We start from the raw sequence: 17,168 nt of genomic DNA, 5'->3' as shown, positions 1-17,168 counted from the left end.
TTACTTCATATCTGTATGGCTGGCTCCCTCACTTCATTCCATCTTCTCTTCACATGTCTCTCTCTCAAAAAGGTTTTCCCTAACCACCCACCCTTCCTCAAGTAGACCCTTCCCCACTCCCAGTCACTCTCTAGCCTATTACCCTATTTTGTTTTATCACCATCTGAAATTTTCTGATTTGTTTGTTTTTATCTGTCTCTATCAACTAGAACATAAATTCCATGAGGGCAGAGATCTAGTCTAACTCGTTCAATGTCTTATCTGCAAAGCCTAGAACAGTACCAGGCACTCCACCAATATTTGTTGGGTGAATGGATGTAATGGTATTCTCATGCTTGGAGGTTAAGTCATGTGGATAAATACATTTATGTATTCATCTAAGACAAATATGAGATAACAAATATGCATTCGTTTATCAATAGTTATTGAGAAACCATTACGTCCTAGGCACTGGGGAGAAGATACAGAACTAGAGACCACACCCCCACCCGTAAGGACCTCAGAGTGTTGTGGTGGCCAACGGGAAGAAATGTGGAAAGAAGCAAGAGACATGAGGATGTGGGGTGCCTGCATGCCTCAGTTGGTTAAGTGTCTGAATCTTGATTTTGGCTCAGGTCATGACCTCACAGTTCGTGAGACCCAGCCCTATGTTGGGCTCTGTGCTGACAGTGCAAAGCCTGCTTAGGATTCTCTCTCTCCCTCTCTCTCTGCCCCTCCCCTACTTGTGCGCTCGCTAGCCCTCTCTCTCTCTCTCTTTCAAAATAAATAAATGTTTAAAAAAAGAGAGAGAGACATGAGGATTTAATGATCATGGGAAGTGAAGAGAAGGAAAACGAGCCCCAGGTTTTGGGCTTGGGCACATGAGGAGATGAATGTGACATTCGGTGAGCAAAGGGGGGAGGAAGGGGAAAGTCAGCCTTAGAAATGTGGAGGTGTGGAATATCCAAGCAGTGATATTTAGCAAGGAGCTGGACGTCCAAGTGGGGAGCCTGGGAGAGGTGAAAGGAGCCGCCATGGCCTTGACACATACAAACCCCCAAAACACATGCAAGGAAAACATTGGTAACCTGAATAGTCAGTCCTATGTCTATTAAGAAAATTTTATTTCTAATTAAAAAAAAAAAACTTGCAACAAAGAAAACTCCACATGCAGATGGTTTCACTTGTGAATTCTACCAAGCGTCTCAGGAAGAAATAATACCAATTCTGCTCAGTTGCTTCCAGAATACAGAAAAGAGGAGAACTCGTCCCAAATCATCTTACAAGGTCAGCATTATCCTAATACCAAAACCAAAGACATTTAAAAAAGAAAACAGCAAATCAGTGCTCCTCATTAAAAAAGTGTAAGAATCCTCGATAAAATATTGGCAAATAATATCCAGCAGTACATAAAAAGGATCATGCATCACATCCAATTGAGGTTTATGCCCAGAATGCAAGGCTCGTTCATCACTGAAAAAAATCAATGTAATTCACCATATTAATAAATTGTAGCCTGAATGATCAATAAGCCAAGTTTTAGATTGATACGATGAAGCCGAGGACCTAAGTTTACAAATAGCAATCAAGACTAGGTGATTTGATCTAGTGGTTATGGGAGAAAATAGCTTAATTAAGAAAGAGGGAAATTTTCCCCTTTGGCTAAGACACTGAGATCAGAGTCCTTTTGAAGGATTCACTTGTCTTTCCTCTGCTAGCTCGCTTCAAGGACTGACCTATAGTGAGAAAGGAGTTTGGGGGTTCCCCTCTTGAGCAGCCAGCCTTCCAGATTTCCAAGACGGCATATTCCACCCATGCTTGGGTAAGGAAAGCCAAGGGCACTCATACTCCTCATTTTCTCAGATGTTCAGGATCCAAGAGTGCCAGAGTTGAATGAAGCCTGGGTCTTACCCAGTCCAAATCCCCACAGTTTAAAGAAGAGCCGTGGGGGGCGTGGCTTCTCTCGGTCCTCTTATGCCATCCTCTGTTCTGAGATCCAATGATTGTAAACTGGTCCCGGGATAGCAAGCTCATTAGACCCTGTCCTCCAGGCCTGTCCTCCGCCGACTCTTCCCTCTTTTTAAGCCTTTCTAAAGCTCACGTTTATGCATAATAAGTCACCATCACAACGGATCTGTCCTAGATTCTAGTTTCTCTGATCTCACTGTTTGGTGTCTGGTGTGGAGAAAACCAAACAGACACAGGCCTTTGCATAGAATCATACGTGTCGGTGGGTGGGCAGATTGGCCAAGCCACCTGCTTTGAGCTTGCAAGCCTCATAACCAATCAGACAGACACAGGCTCTGGGGCCCATCATCTCTGTTTGATTCCTCTGTCACTCGTTTGAAATCCTCAACAAATTTCTTATAAGATTATAATGAAAAATGTATTGCACACTCATTATGTGCCCAGGACTATCCTATAAGGTTATGCTTTCTCTCAGTCCTTACAAAAACTCATTAAATAGTAGTATTCTGGTCCTCATTTTATAGGTAAATAAATAGGCTCAAAGAGATTAAGCAACTTGCCTAAGATGCCACAGCTAGTCAGTAGAAGAGCCAAAATTTAACCCTGGCTGCCTGTGGTGCTCAAGTTTTTAGAAATGAAAATTCTTCGTGGTTTAAAATGAATGTTATTTTCCCTTTTCTTTCCTTCCATCTCTGTTTGCAGTCTCAGGAGGAAGTCTGTGATTTGCTCCATGCTGCACCCTTCCAAAACATCTTGCCTAGAGTCTACATCAAAGGTAAGAAATCACTAACAGCCGCTAAATAGCCAACTTGCATTTGAACTTCATGCCCACTTAATCGCAATAAACTCAGATCTGCAGTCAGAAAAGATAAATAAAGCTTTGGGCCGCTATTTGATATTCATAGAATCACAGAATTAGAAGTGACACTCCAGGCCCTGTTCCTTGGTCCTTCTAGATCATCCCCAATGTGTTCCTGTCTAGCCTTCTTTTAATTTGTTCGAATGATGGGGAACTCACCGCCGCACAGGGCAGATAATTCTATTGTTGGACAGAGATAATAGAACGTTTTCCTTGTAGTGAGTCCCGATCACACTTTCCAGAACGAAGGAGAGCAATTCGACACAGTCCGTCCAAGTTTTGGAACACAGATACGTCACCGGTCCTCTGGGAGTTTTTTGTTCCTCAGGTCCCCCAGGGTGCCCTGAGTCTCATTTCCTGCTCTGCTGCTCCTTTTGCAGAAGGGGAGCGTCTGGAGGTCCGGATGAAACGCCTGGAGGCCAAGTATGCCCCTCTTCACCTGGTCCCTCTGATAGAGCGGCTGGGGACCCCTCAGGTACGATCCTTCTTTTTTTTTTTAAGATTTATTTTTATTTATTTTGAGAGAGATAGCAAGCAGGGGAGGAACAGAGAAAGAGAGGGAGACAGAATCCCAAGCAGACTCCACGCCATCAGCGCAGAGCCTGACATGGGGGTCGAACCCACAGACTGTGAGATGATGACCTGAGCTGAAATCAAGAATCGGACGCCTAACCAACTGAACCACCCAGGTGCCCCAGGTACCATACTTGTATCGTGGACTCTGAGAACCAAAAGGAACTTTAGAAGGAGAGCCTTTGGTCTAACCCCCTCATTTGACAGGCAGAGAGACTGAGGCACAGAGAGAGGAATGTCTACAAAGCCTGTTAGTGGCAGGGCCAGGTCTGGAATGAGATTTGCTATTTCTCAGGCCTGAGTTCTTTCTTCTACACCGTGTATCAGCTATTCCACCCAGAAAGAAGGAAGTCAGACAAGTATCTATTGTGCTTCTATTAGCATCAGGAATTCTGTTAGTACAGGAGTAAGTTGCCTCTCAGAATTCAACCTCCACACACCCTGAGAACCAGTGATTCACTTCTGGATATCTTTGCTGGAAAAACACAGGAACACGGATGTTGACTGTAGCATTGTTTGTTAAAGCAAAAACTAGAAACAACCAACAGAGGGTTGACTAAATAAAATGTGGTAAAGTTCATTGAATGCTCAATACTTTCTATATAATAATGAAAATGAAAAACGAGATCTAGGTGCATCAATGTGTATCGATCATAAGAGCACAGTTAGGTGAAGAATGAATACAACAAAACCATATCACTGAAGCTTTTCCTGAAAGATGGTATACTCGTAGTTCATAAGAGCGGCACCCTCTGAAGAGAGGTGAAAGAGACAGAGACGGGGCAGTGATCACAGGACACGTCAGCTTTATCTGTAATGCTCTAATCTTTTCAAAAGTGAATAAGCTCATGTGTTAATGCTGTAATTAAAATCAGTTTTTGCAGGGGCGCCTGGCTGGCTCAGCCAATAGAGCATGCGACTCTTGATCTCGGGGTTGTGAGTTTGAGCCCCACTTCGGGTGTAGAGATTACTTAAAAATAAAATCTTTGAAACAAAAATTAATTTTTACACACCAGTGCCAGTTGTTCTGCACATGAGGATGAGTGAGGCAGGACCCCTGCCTTAGAGAACTCAAGACAGTGGCAGGAATCAGGAAGAGAAAAGGGGAGGGACACAACAAGGATCTCGTGCTGTCTCCTTCCAAGTTGATTTGAGTGATCTGCACATTTTCAGGAGGCCAGGGGAGGAATTCCGCAGGTAGAGGAATGGGGCGCCCTGGTGAGACGAGCCAGGGTGGGTGTGTGTTGTTCGCCTTTGCCAACTGTTCAAAAGGTTTGGGGTTCCAGTGTGCACTCAGACTTGCATTCAATGGGTCCTCTCTGCTCGTACCACCAAAGCTGATGAGTCTGAAGGACTCACATCCTCAGCGAGGGGGCAGAAGGCAGCCTCTTCTCTCAAAAATCAGGGCAAGTATTTGGAGCACACGGCAGGACCCAATCTGCTCCGTCCTCAGGCTCCTGAGCAGCCATCACCAGACCACCTGTGTGCCACCCACCTCCTACTGAAAACCGTGACTCAGTGTTCAGTGGCATCTGGGTCCTTGGAGTCACCACGGGGAGAATTCAGATCCTGTGGAGTATGCACGCTTTTTTTTTTTTTTTTTTTTTTTTTTGGCCTTCAGAGGCTGAGCAGAGGAGTCCTCTAAAGATTTCCTTTTAGGGAGAAATCCCCCAAGCCGGCGACATAGAAATGTGTCTGCTCCACTGTTAGTGTCATCCTACAAGAATCTGGCCTCTCACATCCAGGGTTTGGCATGTGTTTCCACTTAGAAGACTGTAGATTCCTTCCCTGTTCTGGCAAACACCATTTCCTTGGGACTGTTAGAAATCTCAATTTGTCAAATGCTGAGTATTTGACCAACAAAAGCCTAGACATTCTGGAGGCTGGAGAGGAAGTGCCAGTTTTCTGTCTCCCAGCCCTCAAGGAATAGTCCAAAACTTAGTCGTCCCATAGACCAAAGAAAAGTTAACAAAATATGACCTTCCAGGCTAGCTAGGGTTCAGGGGACTCACATAATATCTAAGTGAGCAACAAGGGAGATCCTGCCACATGTTTAAAGTCAAGAGGTTTTGATGGTGTCATACTGTTTGCATTGATTTCTGGGACATAGTCAGGTGACCTGATTTGATCTCCGGTGCTACCATGGAAAGCACACTAGCCAGGGGTCCTTGTTCCAGCTTCACGCCTGAATTGATGCATAATCTACTGCTAGACATTGAATATCTCAGTCTTTGTTTCCCCGCCTGTGAAATGGGCTAATGGGTGTTTGGCTGCCATAGTTGAGCCGTCTTTCACGATTGTTGTGATGAACACAAATAAGTTAAAAGACTTTCAAAAAACCCAAAGGATGATACCAAGGATATCGAGATACCATTCTCCTCCAAAGGGCACTAAACGTAATCAAAGTGTTCCATGAAGAAATTTATTTCCACATTTATTTTCACAGATGCTTTTTCTGTTCCCTTGTTAACTCAGAAAAGAACGGCAGGAAGAGAGAGAAAAATCCACCCCCCCCCCCACGTTGAGTTAGGATAGAAAAGAACTGGATGAAATGTATATGAAACACATCCCATATATATGTACATAAAACCAAGTCACAAATTGAGGGCCTTTGCTGCAAACAATCATTAGTGCACTTTTTTCAAAGCAAAAAGGAAAAAGGACATGAAAGAAAACTCACACCCTGAAAAGTATAAATGCCAACAAAGAGTGAAAGTGTTCAACCTTACCTGTAATCACTGAAATGGAAATTAAAAGACTAGGGTACAATTTTTCATCTCTCAAGTTGGCAAAGAACTTTGCTTACTGGGAACAGAGTGCTAATGAGGGTAAAAGGTGCGGACTTCACGCAGAGGGTACAGAGTGCTTCTGCCTGTCTGCAGACCAGTGTGCTGCTAGGTAGCAAAAGCCTTTTAAAATATGTACACACTTCAACTGCATCGTCCTACTCCTCCTTCTAGGATTATATCCTAAGAAAGTGATCAGAGATAAGCTTAAAAAGTATTACATAGGAGGACAGTTGCTTAAGAATTGTCTGCAATAATGAAAATTTGTAAACACTTTAAAATAATCAGAGTAGAAGACTCAAGGGGCGCCTGGGTGGCTCAGTCGGTTAAGTGTTCCGACTTTGGCTCAGGTCATGATCTCACAGTTCGTGAGTTCAAGCCCCGTGTCAGGCTCTGTGCTGACAGCTCCGAGCCTGGAGCTTGCTTCCGATTCTGTGTCTCCCTCTCTCTGCCCGTCCCTTGATCATGCTCGCGCTCTCTCTCTCTCTCTCTCTCTCTCTCTCTCTCTCTCAAAAATAAATAAGCATAAAAAATATAAAAATAAAAAAAGTGTAGAAGACTCGATAAATGATGATGTATCAATGGCCATTTTATGTAACCATTAAAAATTAGAGTACTGAAAATATTGAAGGAAATAGTTTTCTTAGATTGCTGCTATCTGAAGAGAAAAAAAGCAAGATAAACAAATTCTGTTAAATATCGATGCATACACACACTCACATACATAAACACAAATCATATATCCATGCTCTAGGAAACCTCATTTCTTAGACGTGACGTGTTACACATTTCTAGGTAATGGGGTTCATGGGAGATTTTTATTTTCTTATAATGTTTTGAAAATGTTTTTCCGTATTTATCCAAGTGACTGTGTGTTACTTTTACAGCTCCCTCCCAGGAGAAACTGTAAGGGTAAATGCTTCTCCAAGGCAAAGGGACAAAGCCCCTAAACCATTTCAGTCTCGGGCCCTTTGGTTGGTTGTAGCGGGGAGGTCACCAGAGTTCAAAGTCTGTCTACAGACTTATAAACCCATTGCTGATTTTTCCCCAACACGATTGTCGGGCCCTGGGGATTGATTCAGACTACCTAGATGCCCAGGAGATTAATTAGTGAACCAGAATTCTCTGTGTTAACTGATGAAGAGGAATATCCATGACTTGAGAACAAATATGGGTCCTTTATTTATTTACTGAGCACCTTCCCTGTACCAGGCCCTCTATTTCTGAGTGGAGAGCCCTTTCAGGGTCCAAATACCAGTCTAGAGCGTTGCCTGGTAAGAACAGAATGAAACACCAGGTTCAGGATTCTTTTGAAGACACTTCTAGCCAACTGTGACAAATTAAATGGTCTCTTCTCTGCTCAGGAGCTTTCTCTGCCTATAGAATCAATATGAGTCAGCCTGAATCAGGGCTCCCTCTCCTTCATGTTTGAAACACAAATTTGTCTTCCCCAATTTACGTTTTTTTTTTTGTGCTAGACTTCTTTCAGTTTATAGTTGTCATGACAACTAAGCCCATAGCCCATTTTCCTAATGGGCTCCAGCATTGTGTTTCCTGATTTATTTCCTTCTGTGGATTAATTTAGAGATTGCTCTCCTTCTAGGGGCTCCAGCGTGATAGCTTAAAGGGAGAAGTCAGGTAGGCCCCTTCCAGGCACTCTGTCACATGAGCTCTCTGGGGAGACTTCCTTCTGGAGAGCTGACCCCGTGAGTGCCATGTGGACCTCTCCATCTCAGAGACCAGTACTCTTTAGCCTTGTCCCAAGATTTGGAGACCTTACTTTGACCTTAAATGTTAATGTCTATCTACCATTTGCAGATGGTTTTGAGATCTCTACCCCTAGACATTTTTACTCATAATGCAGACAGTAATGTGTTTTGATGTGCTTGTCTAGCCGGCTGATTATTAGAGATGCAGTAACGAGGACCTACATGTGAAGCCAGTTTAAATTATTAATAGAGATAGTTTACAATGGTTAGAGGATTTCTAATAGGAGATGATCCTGTAAAATCAGTGGCAAATGTTTAAAGAGTAACATATGCTTTTTGTAGAACATTCAACTGTACAGAAGTATTTAAAGTAAAAAGTGAAAATCCTGTGTGCTTCGCCAAGCCTATCTGCTCCCACAGTTGACATTTCCTTCTAAACTATTTTATACACACACACACACACACACACACACCCCACATATAGTTTTGTTTGTCTATGGGATTGTATGTTGTTGATGTGTTTAATAGGATTATAGTATACATCCTTTTTTGAAACTTGCTGTGTATTCACGTAATAATTTAAGCCATAGATCTAGACTAGGGTTCAAATCCAAGCTTCTACCGCTCACTGGCTGCCTCTCTGAACATCAGTTTCTTCATCTGTACAACGGGGATAACAGTGTCAGTGTTTCATGGGATTGTTCCCTCTTTCATGGGGTTGATGTGAGGTATAAGTAGCTTAGAACAGGCCTGACGTGTTACACACACACTCAGTGAGTGTGAACTGGTAGTAGTTTCATCTCAGTCTTTGCAGTGGATGCATGACATTCCATGATGTGATAGACCTGGATTTTTTTAATGGACTCTTCCTCTTTGATGGCTCCTAGATTTTACTTACCACAAGTAAGTCTTGCCACAAGACCCCCTACTATTGCACTAAGGTTTACAAAGTTAGTGCCCTGCTGTGGGTAAATGAATCCCAGGTACAGCCAGCTGTAGGATTTGGGAATCCCCCATGAGAGGTGGAAGACAGGGTCCGAGGTAAGGCTAGAAGGTTTATGCACTCTTCTGTTCCCAGCAAATCGCCATCGCCCGGGAGGGCGACCTGCTGACCAAGGAGCGGTTGTGCTGCGGCCTGTCCATGTTTGAGGTCATCCTGACGCGCATCCGGAGCTACCTACAGGACCCCATCTGGCGGGGCCCACCGCCCACCAATGGCGTCATGCACGTTGATGAGTGTGTAGAGTTCCACCGGCTCTGGAGTGCCATGCAGTTCGTCTACTGCATCCCTGTGGGGACCAACGAGTTCACAGCCGAGTGAGTACCCTCCGGGAAGGCTGGGTCACCGCCCGACGTGTGTGTCTCCCCCGACCAAGAGTCACCAGGCTACCAGAGCTCACCCAGAAAGGTGGGCAGGGGCAGATTGTCCAATAGCTGCTCGCTGAATACATAGATGTGCCAGGTGCTGGACAGACACCAGTACTGAGCAAAAGTAGCTGGTTCCTGGCCTCATGGGGTTTACAGGGCTGAGCAGAGACAACATGCATAGACATAAGGCACATTGAATGAGGTTGCTTGGCAGGAAGGGCAGGAAGGGTGACAGGTGCCTGAGAAGAGAGCGGAGTGAGTTTTTGGAATGTAAATCACACAGTAGATCTGAGCCTTGAACATTGCCTGGGATTCAAACCTTAGAGGGGAGGAGAGGACATTCCAGGAAGAGCAACAAGTGGTTGGAGGCAGAGGAGTGTGTGCGTGAGCATGTGCCCTGGGGTCGAGGACCCCTCAGGGCCTGGTTTTTCCAAGACCGGAAGCTGCCCTGATCATGTGGGCAGGAGGGAGCCCTGCTGAGGCTTTGTCACTGAGAAGTCCAGTGTCCACCTCACCCCTCACAAAATTCCAGGATTCATAGAAAAGAGAGCAAGGCCTCCCCAGCTGAGGTTCATGCCCTAACTTGCTCACACAGTCCTGCCTCATGAGGCCTACACTCCTGAAAACCAGGAAGCCTTCTAGAGTAATCCAGTCCTACCCCCAGAGAAGACAGAAGCAGATTCCAGTTCTTCCTTCCCTCACCCAGCTACACACACCAAGAACAGAGTGGTGAAGAAGACAAGTCCTGTCCTCCTGGAGAACAAGCAAGTGAAAGGCAGAGAATCCTGGAGGCAGTGGTGCTGGGAGTGGGCCGGGAAAGCTGTTTTCAGAGCAGCTGCTGGGCCTTCCCTTTAGCCATGGTGATGGAGAAGAAACCTGCCCATCAGGCTGCAGCTGCTGCTTGAGGACAAGAAAACAGCAGAGAGACGACCCCACGGCCTCCAAAATCGCCCAAGATGCTGCTGCGTGCAGGAGGCATGCAGGCTGAGCCTCACCAGCCCAGGAGGACTCACAGCTCCCCCCCGCCCCACACCAATAGTGTCTGCTCGTCCGCACACCGTGCCCCATCCCTGCCCTCTGAGCCTGCGTGGGCCACTTGGTCCCCTGGTTTGAGATGGTCCTTCGCCTCACAAGCATTCCTGTAGCTCCTTTACAGAGAGGTCAGACACATTCTCATCTGAATTCTAATCAGCCACGTAAATCTCAAGGACTGGTTGAATTTTTTTCCCTGCAAATTTGTTTTCCGCAAAGGTGATTTTTCCATCAGTGGCTAATAGGCTGACACCTCTTTGTGGTTAGGAGGATTTATAACGTAACCACGGTCCCTGGAACAAGTGAACGTATGCTCACATCTTTCCTTGTACCCACTTTACAGATGAAGAGGATTGACCCAGGGACGGGCTTGCTCACTGTCTGTACTCCTGGCCCCAGAGCCCTCCCCCTGCCCTTCCCTGCCCCTCACTCTAGCTGCTTCCTCTCCCCACTCCCAGGCAGTGTTTTGGTGACGGTCTGAACTGGGCCGGCTGCTCCATCATCGTCCTGCTGGGCCAGCAGCGTCGCTTTGACCTGTTTGACTTCTGTTACCACCTGCTAAAAGTACAGAGGCAGGACGGGAAGGATGAGGTCATTAAGAATGTGGTAAGCAGCTCATGGTTGGGGCCAGGGAGGCGGGGCTGGGCCTGACAGGCAGGCTTTCATCTGAAAAGGAGGGTGAGCTGCTTGTGGAGGCCAAGTCCCCACACCACAGGTAGGTACAAAGATGCTCAGTGGCCGGGGACCTTCTTATAGGAAGCCATGAGTCACTTGCTCATAACCTGCTGGGATGAATCAGGTCACCCCGCAGGGCTGGGCCGGGCTCCAGACCTGAATTACCCCTTCCCTGTGCCAGTCAGACTGCTGATACCGGTGCCTCATCCACACAAACTCTCACTGAACACAGAAGTCGTACAGGCACAGGGATGGGAGAAACGCGGCCGTGGAGTAAGCAGGGCCGCTGGGGCGCACTGACAAGGGCTGTCTAAATTGGGCTGAGGGGACAGGTGGGGAGGGGTGGCCAGAGAAGGCGTCTCATGGAGACAGCACTTGAGCTGAGTCCAGAATGACCAGCAGCCAATAACCAGGCAAAAAATGGGGTGCAGCGTGGGGAGGATGTTCCAGGCAGAGGGAACAGCCATAGCAAATGCACAGAGACATGAAGATGTGTGGCTGGAACAGAGCGTGGGTCTCTAGGACTAGCTGAAAGGAGAAGGAAGCAGGAGCTACCTCATAAAGGGTGTTTGTTTTATTTGTGTTTGTTTTTTGCCACTGTGGTAGAACATACATAAAACATCAAAGTTGCCATCTTAACGTTCTCTAAATGTGTGGTGCTGTGGCATTAGGTACGCTCACTCTGTCACGCAGCCGTTACCACCTTCCATCTCCAGAACTTTTTCAGCTTCCCAAACTGAAGCACTGTTCCCATTGAACTCTAACTCCCTAGTCTCTCCTCCCCCAAGACTCTGGTAACCACCTTTCCACCTTCTGTCTCTAGGATCTGACTACGCCAGGGACTCACATAGGAGGAATCATACAGTATTTGTCCTTTTGTGACTGGATTATTGCATGTGCTCCCGGTTTACCACGTTGTAGCTTGTATCAGAATTTTCTTCATTTTTAAGGCTGAATAATATTCTAGTGTATGCATATACCACATTTTGTTTATCCATTCATCACTGATGAACCCTTGAGTTGCTTCCACTTTTTGGCTATTGTGAACATGCTGCTGTGGTCATGAGTGCACAGATATCTGTTCAGGTTCCTGCTTTCATTTCTTTTGTATATACCTAGGAAGTGGAATTGCTGGGTCATATGCTAACTCCATTTTTTTTTTAAGTTTATTTATTTTGAGAGAGAGAGAGAGAGAGCATGGGCCGGAGCTTGGGGGCAGAGAGAGAGGGAAAGAGAGAATCCCAATCAGGCTCCACACTGTCAGCACAGAGCCCAGTGTGGGGCTCAGTCCCACGAACTGTGAGCTCATGACCTGAGCCAAAATCAAAAGTTGGACACTTGACCAACTGAGCCACCCAGGCATCCCGCTAATTCTATTTTTAATGTTTGAGGAACTGCCATACCATTTTCAGTAGTGGCTGCACCATTTTACATTCCCACCAGCAATGCACAAGTTCCAGTTTTCCCCCATCCTTCCTAGCCTTTGTTATTCTCTGGGGTTTTTGGTAATAGCCATCATAATGGATGTGGAGGGGTATCTCATTCTGGTTTTGATTCCCATTTCCTAATGACTGGTAATGTTGAGAATCTTTTCATGTGCTTATCAGCTGTTTGTTTATCCTCTTTGGAGAAATGGCTATTCAAGTCCTTTGCTCACTTTTTTTTTTAAGATGTATTTTATTTTTACAGAGAGAGCATGCATGCAAGTGGGGGAGAGTGGCAGAGAGAGGGGGAGAAAGAGAGAGAGAGAGAGAGAGAGAGAGAGAGAGAGAGAGAGAATCTTAAACAGACTCCATGCTCAACATAGAGCCCAACACAGGGGCTCGATCCCATGACCCTGGGATCACGACCTGAGCCAAAATCAAGAGTCAGACGCTCAACTGACTGAGCCACCCAGGTGCCCCTTTGGCTCACTTTTTAATTGGATTGTTTTTTGTTGTGTATATATATACATTTATATTTATATATTCTGGATATTATGTATATTTATATGTTCTGGATATATATTCTGGATATGTTTATATATTCTGGATATATTTATATATTCTGAATATTAGTCCCTTATCAGATACTGAGTTGCAGATACTTTCTCCCATTCCATGGGTTGCCTGTTCACTCTGCTAACAGTGTCCTTTGATGCAAACAAGTTTTTAATTTTGATGTAGTTCAGTTTATGTTTTCTTTTTTTTTTAATTTTTTTTAATGTTTATTTATTTTTGAGACAGAGAGAGACAGAGCATGAATGGGGGAGGGTCAGAGAGAGAGGGAGACACAGAATCTGAAGCAGGCTCCAGACTCTGAGGTATCAGCACAGAGCCCAACGTGGGGCTCGAACTCACGGACCGTGAGATCATGACCTGAGCCGAAGTCGGACGCTTAACCAACTGAGCCACCCAAGCACCCCTATGTTTTCTTTTATTACTTGTGCTTTTGGTGTCACATTGAAGAAATAATTGCCAAACTCAGTTTCATGAAGCTTTTCCTCCATGTTTTCTTCTGAGTTTTATAGTTTCAGCTCCTATGTTTAGGTCTTTAAACCATTTCAACGTTTGTTTTTGGTTTTTGTTTTTATGTTGTGTAAGGTAAGGATCCAGCTTCATTCTTTACATGTGAATATCCAATTTTCCCAGCACCATTTATTGAAAACACCATACTGTCTCCATTGAATGTTTTTTTGCACCCTTGTTAAAAATCCTTTGACCATATATGGAGGAGTTTATTTCTTGGCTGTCTATTCCATTGATCTGTGTATCTGTCTTCATTCCAGTGCCGTACTATTTTGATGACTCTAGCTTTGTAGTAAGTTTCAAAACTCACAAAGGGTTTTATGGCCAAGTTAAGATTTGATTGCTAAGTTCTGGAAACCCATACAAGGCCCTTAAGCAAGAGAGTGACGTGATCATTGAAGCATCAAGACCCTGAAGCCCAACTTCACTGAACTCTTCTCTTGCTCTTCCTTTTTTTTCCCCTCTGTCCCTTCCTCCTGCCCCTAACCTGCACATCCCTGTCCTTCTGCAGCCACTGAAGAAGATGGCAGACAGAATTAGGAAGTACCAGATCTTGAACAATGAGGTTTTTGCCATCCTGAACAAGTACATGAAGTCCGTGGAGACGGACAGCTCCACCGTAGAGCACGTACGTTGCTTCCAGCCACCCATCCACCAGTCCTTGGCCACCACCTGCTAGGCGGAAGGTCCTGCAGACCCTCGACCTGGAGGAGAAGAAGCAGGAGAGAGAAAGCCATGGCCAGCCTGCAACAGGGTCCTCCTGGACAGCATATGGGATAGGCCTGGACACAAACAAGAACCTCCCCAAACACATCTACACCTCCCAAGGGCTGGGCCTGTGCATGCTCTCCCATGACATCTCCATGGTGGTTTCTCCATAGCGTAAATGAAAAAAAAAAAAATCAAAAGAAACAGGGCAGTATGTGCTTTTTCTTTTCTTTTTTCCCCTCAGCTGTATTAAGAGCCCTAGTCTCACCCCTTCTCCATCTCACAGCCCCACCCCACATCCATGGTTGCTTCTCAAGACCTCCTCCCAAATGGTGACCTCCTACCCAGTGCCCACACGTGACCTCAGAAGTGAAGTCTCAGAGCTGGAGAAAAGAGCATGGCCGTACCCCGAGATACCAGTCTGAGCTGACAGGAGTATGTCCACGTACCGACTCCCTCTCCTCCTCTGGCTCCCTCCCCGCATTTTCCAAGGTGACATCTCCACCTGCTCTGGGTGCCAAGGATTCTAGCACCCACAGCAGTCATGGACCAGACACTGAGAGCCATGAGAAACAGAAGACGAGGTTCCTGGTACTGACACCATGATAGATGGTGGTGGCCCTGGATGTCCCTGGACTCCCCAAACCCCACTCCCCTCTCAGGGTGCTCCTAGAGAGAACTCAGAAGTGCATTCATAATCGTATCTTACTTAGTGAAGTTATGGTAGGAAGATGGTCAGGCTTGTTGTGCAGAAACAGTATTTATTAACACAGCCAGGAATTCTATAGCCCCAAACAGAAAGCCATTAGACCATCTCAGCTTGGTGAGGAGGCGGTTCCTTTATTCATCAAGCAAATACTGTGAGCACCAAGCTGCACAGGGCAGTGGACACTGGGGATGCAGCATGGAACAAGTCAGTCATGCACTGCCCACCGCATTAGCCAGTGACCAAATTAGGGACAGCTTCTCTGCACAGACTCTTTCATCAAGCAACACTCCCACGAGAAAGAAAATATTAAGGGGTTATTTCAACAGAAGCCCAAAACATATTGGAGTCAGGGAGGTGAGGAATATAAATAACACTTGCCAATGAGCTTTTAATACCAGGATGCACTCCCAGAAAAGGAGTCCTGTTCTACTGAATCAGTACTTCCATTGTCCTAGAAGCTGAAAGATTCCTAGGACATTTTATCTTTTACTCTCAACATCCTTAGTTCTCTTTAACTTAGATTTTGAGGCCTGGGGCATATCGCACAGGGGCATATCTATGTGCATTTCTCAGACTCAACCAAAAGTCTGCAGAATCTCCCAGTGAGCATAGGGAGACTGGTTAGAAGGATGGAAGGCTTTCAGAATGAATGTCTCATTACAGAGCACCTCTTGCTCAAAGAAGCCTGGGACCCTGAGCTTGTAAGAAAATAAAAGTGAGACATTTGATATCTCATCCCCAACCCAGGGAGGAAAAGAAAAGTGAGAAAAATAGAACAATAATGATCCCCTCCCTTAGGGTGGATGAATGGAAATGGTTACCATTAACAGATGGCCCATTTTAACCCCATGGAAAGAGCAAAACAGTACATAGCAAGAGGTTGTGTGATACACTGTGCCCACCAGGGAAGAAAGAAGGGCTCATCAAATGTGGTCCAAAGGCCTATATCAACATGTCCTGAGATTAGCACATTGGATGCAGATTCCTGGGCCGTACCTCAAACCAATTAACCAGAGTAAGGGAAATCTGCACTATCCACAAGCCCTCTTTGTTGTACTGTTGCACAAGGAAACCTGAGGACCAATGCTGTAGAGGGTCTTTCCACCACTAACTTGGGCTTTGAGCTCCTTCTGAGCCATGAAAGAAAATATCTGTAGGGTAGGAAAGTGATTCAGGGTGGACCGGCAGATCCTCTCATCCTTAGATGCGACTTCCTATTCTGATTTTTTAATTTTTTTCTTCTTGGTGACCATAGATGCGCCAAAGGCAAAAGGGAGAGGCTACACACACCACATGATAGAACTACATGGGGAACACACCTTCAAAACGCACCAAAAAAAATCTCTAAGCTGCAGAGAATCTTCAGTCCTGTCCGGGGACAGTGGCTCTTTCAGATAGGTGGCTGGCTATTAAGTCCTAGAGATTATTCCAAATCCATGATCATTGCCTTTGTGGAGATTTGGGTCATCCATTTGAGGAGACTGCTATTTCAATAACCTGTCCTTCCAATTCTGCATCTGTAACCCTGAATTTGACCCCTTGGGTAGAATCCTATTATCCTCAAGAGACTTGATCCTGGTAAATTGAGGTCTTCACCTAAATGAAAGACATTTCATTTCCCTGGCTCGCCAGCAACATTTATTTATGAATACCAAACAGCTTTAACATTCTTTCCTCCCTGGTATTACTGCCTCCTTTTGATTTGATTTTTTTGTGTGTCTAAGAAGCAGGAAAAAAAAATCTTAGGTTTTAAAAAGTTTAAAAAAAATTGTTTCAAAAACTGTCAAATGTACCATATTTGTATTAAGAGTTGTTGGGAATTTTTGTACAATGAATTTACATTTATTTATGGTGACTTATATTTACGCTTGTGATCAAATCATGATGTTAAATTCTTAAATCATATTTGCTATGCAGCTGAAGATGATATTTTGCTTTGTATTTTGGGGTACCTGTGTTGAGTTGATAAACATTTCCATCTCTACATCTCCATTAAAACTGCTTCCAAACCAGCATCTTGGTCTTGATTCCTGGTCCTGTTCCAGGGCTCCTTGATCTGTGGAAGGCCACATGAACACCGATGACTGAGGAAACAGTCTGAAAGAGAATGGAAGGTGATAAAGGTATAGCTGGTCATTGTGCCCTAAACTAATGGCTGGCTTTGCTTTCTCGCTGGAGGCATTACCTTTACAAATTGGTTTATGCTAGATAAGATACTGGCAATAGTTGCTGCTCTTCAGAATTCCATGCTCTCACTGAGTGATCTCTATTTTAAGAGGAAGGATGGGAACTAAT

General features: G+C 45.1%; 1 protein-coding gene across 6 annotated transcripts in view; it reads left to right on the top strand.

The window, feature by feature from the left end:
• CYFIP2 (cytoplasmic FMR1 interacting protein 2) overlaps positions 1–16,886 on the top strand; it is a 128,931-nt gene extending 112,045 nt beyond the window's left edge. For all 6 annotated transcript variants that reach the window (XM_049647895.1, XM_049647896.1, XM_049647894.1 and 3 more), the window contains 5 exons: positions 2,650–2,722; positions 3,187–3,281; positions 8,953–9,191; positions 10,733–10,880; positions 13,968–16,886. In XM_049647895.1, coding sequence (XP_049503852.1) covers positions 2,650–2,722; positions 3,187–3,281; positions 8,953–9,191; positions 10,733–10,880; positions 13,968–14,135 — 723 coding nt within the window. In that variant the 3' untranslated portion in view covers positions 14,136–16,886. The remainder of the gene's footprint in view (positions 1–2,649; positions 2,723–3,186; positions 3,282–8,952; positions 9,192–10,732; positions 10,881–13,967) is intronic.
• The last annotated feature ends 282 nt before the right edge of the window (positions 16,887–17,168 follow it).

This window comes from Panthera uncia (assembly GCF_023721935.1).
Source record: "Panthera uncia isolate 11264 chromosome A1 unlocalized genomic scaffold, Puncia_PCG_1.0 HiC_scaffold_17, whole genome shotgun sequence".
NCBI classification, from domain to species: domain Eukaryota; kingdom Metazoa; phylum Chordata; class Mammalia; order Carnivora; family Felidae; genus Panthera; species Panthera uncia.
Note: the sequence above shows the minus strand (reverse complement) of the source record. Positions and strands in the feature narration are given on the sequence as shown.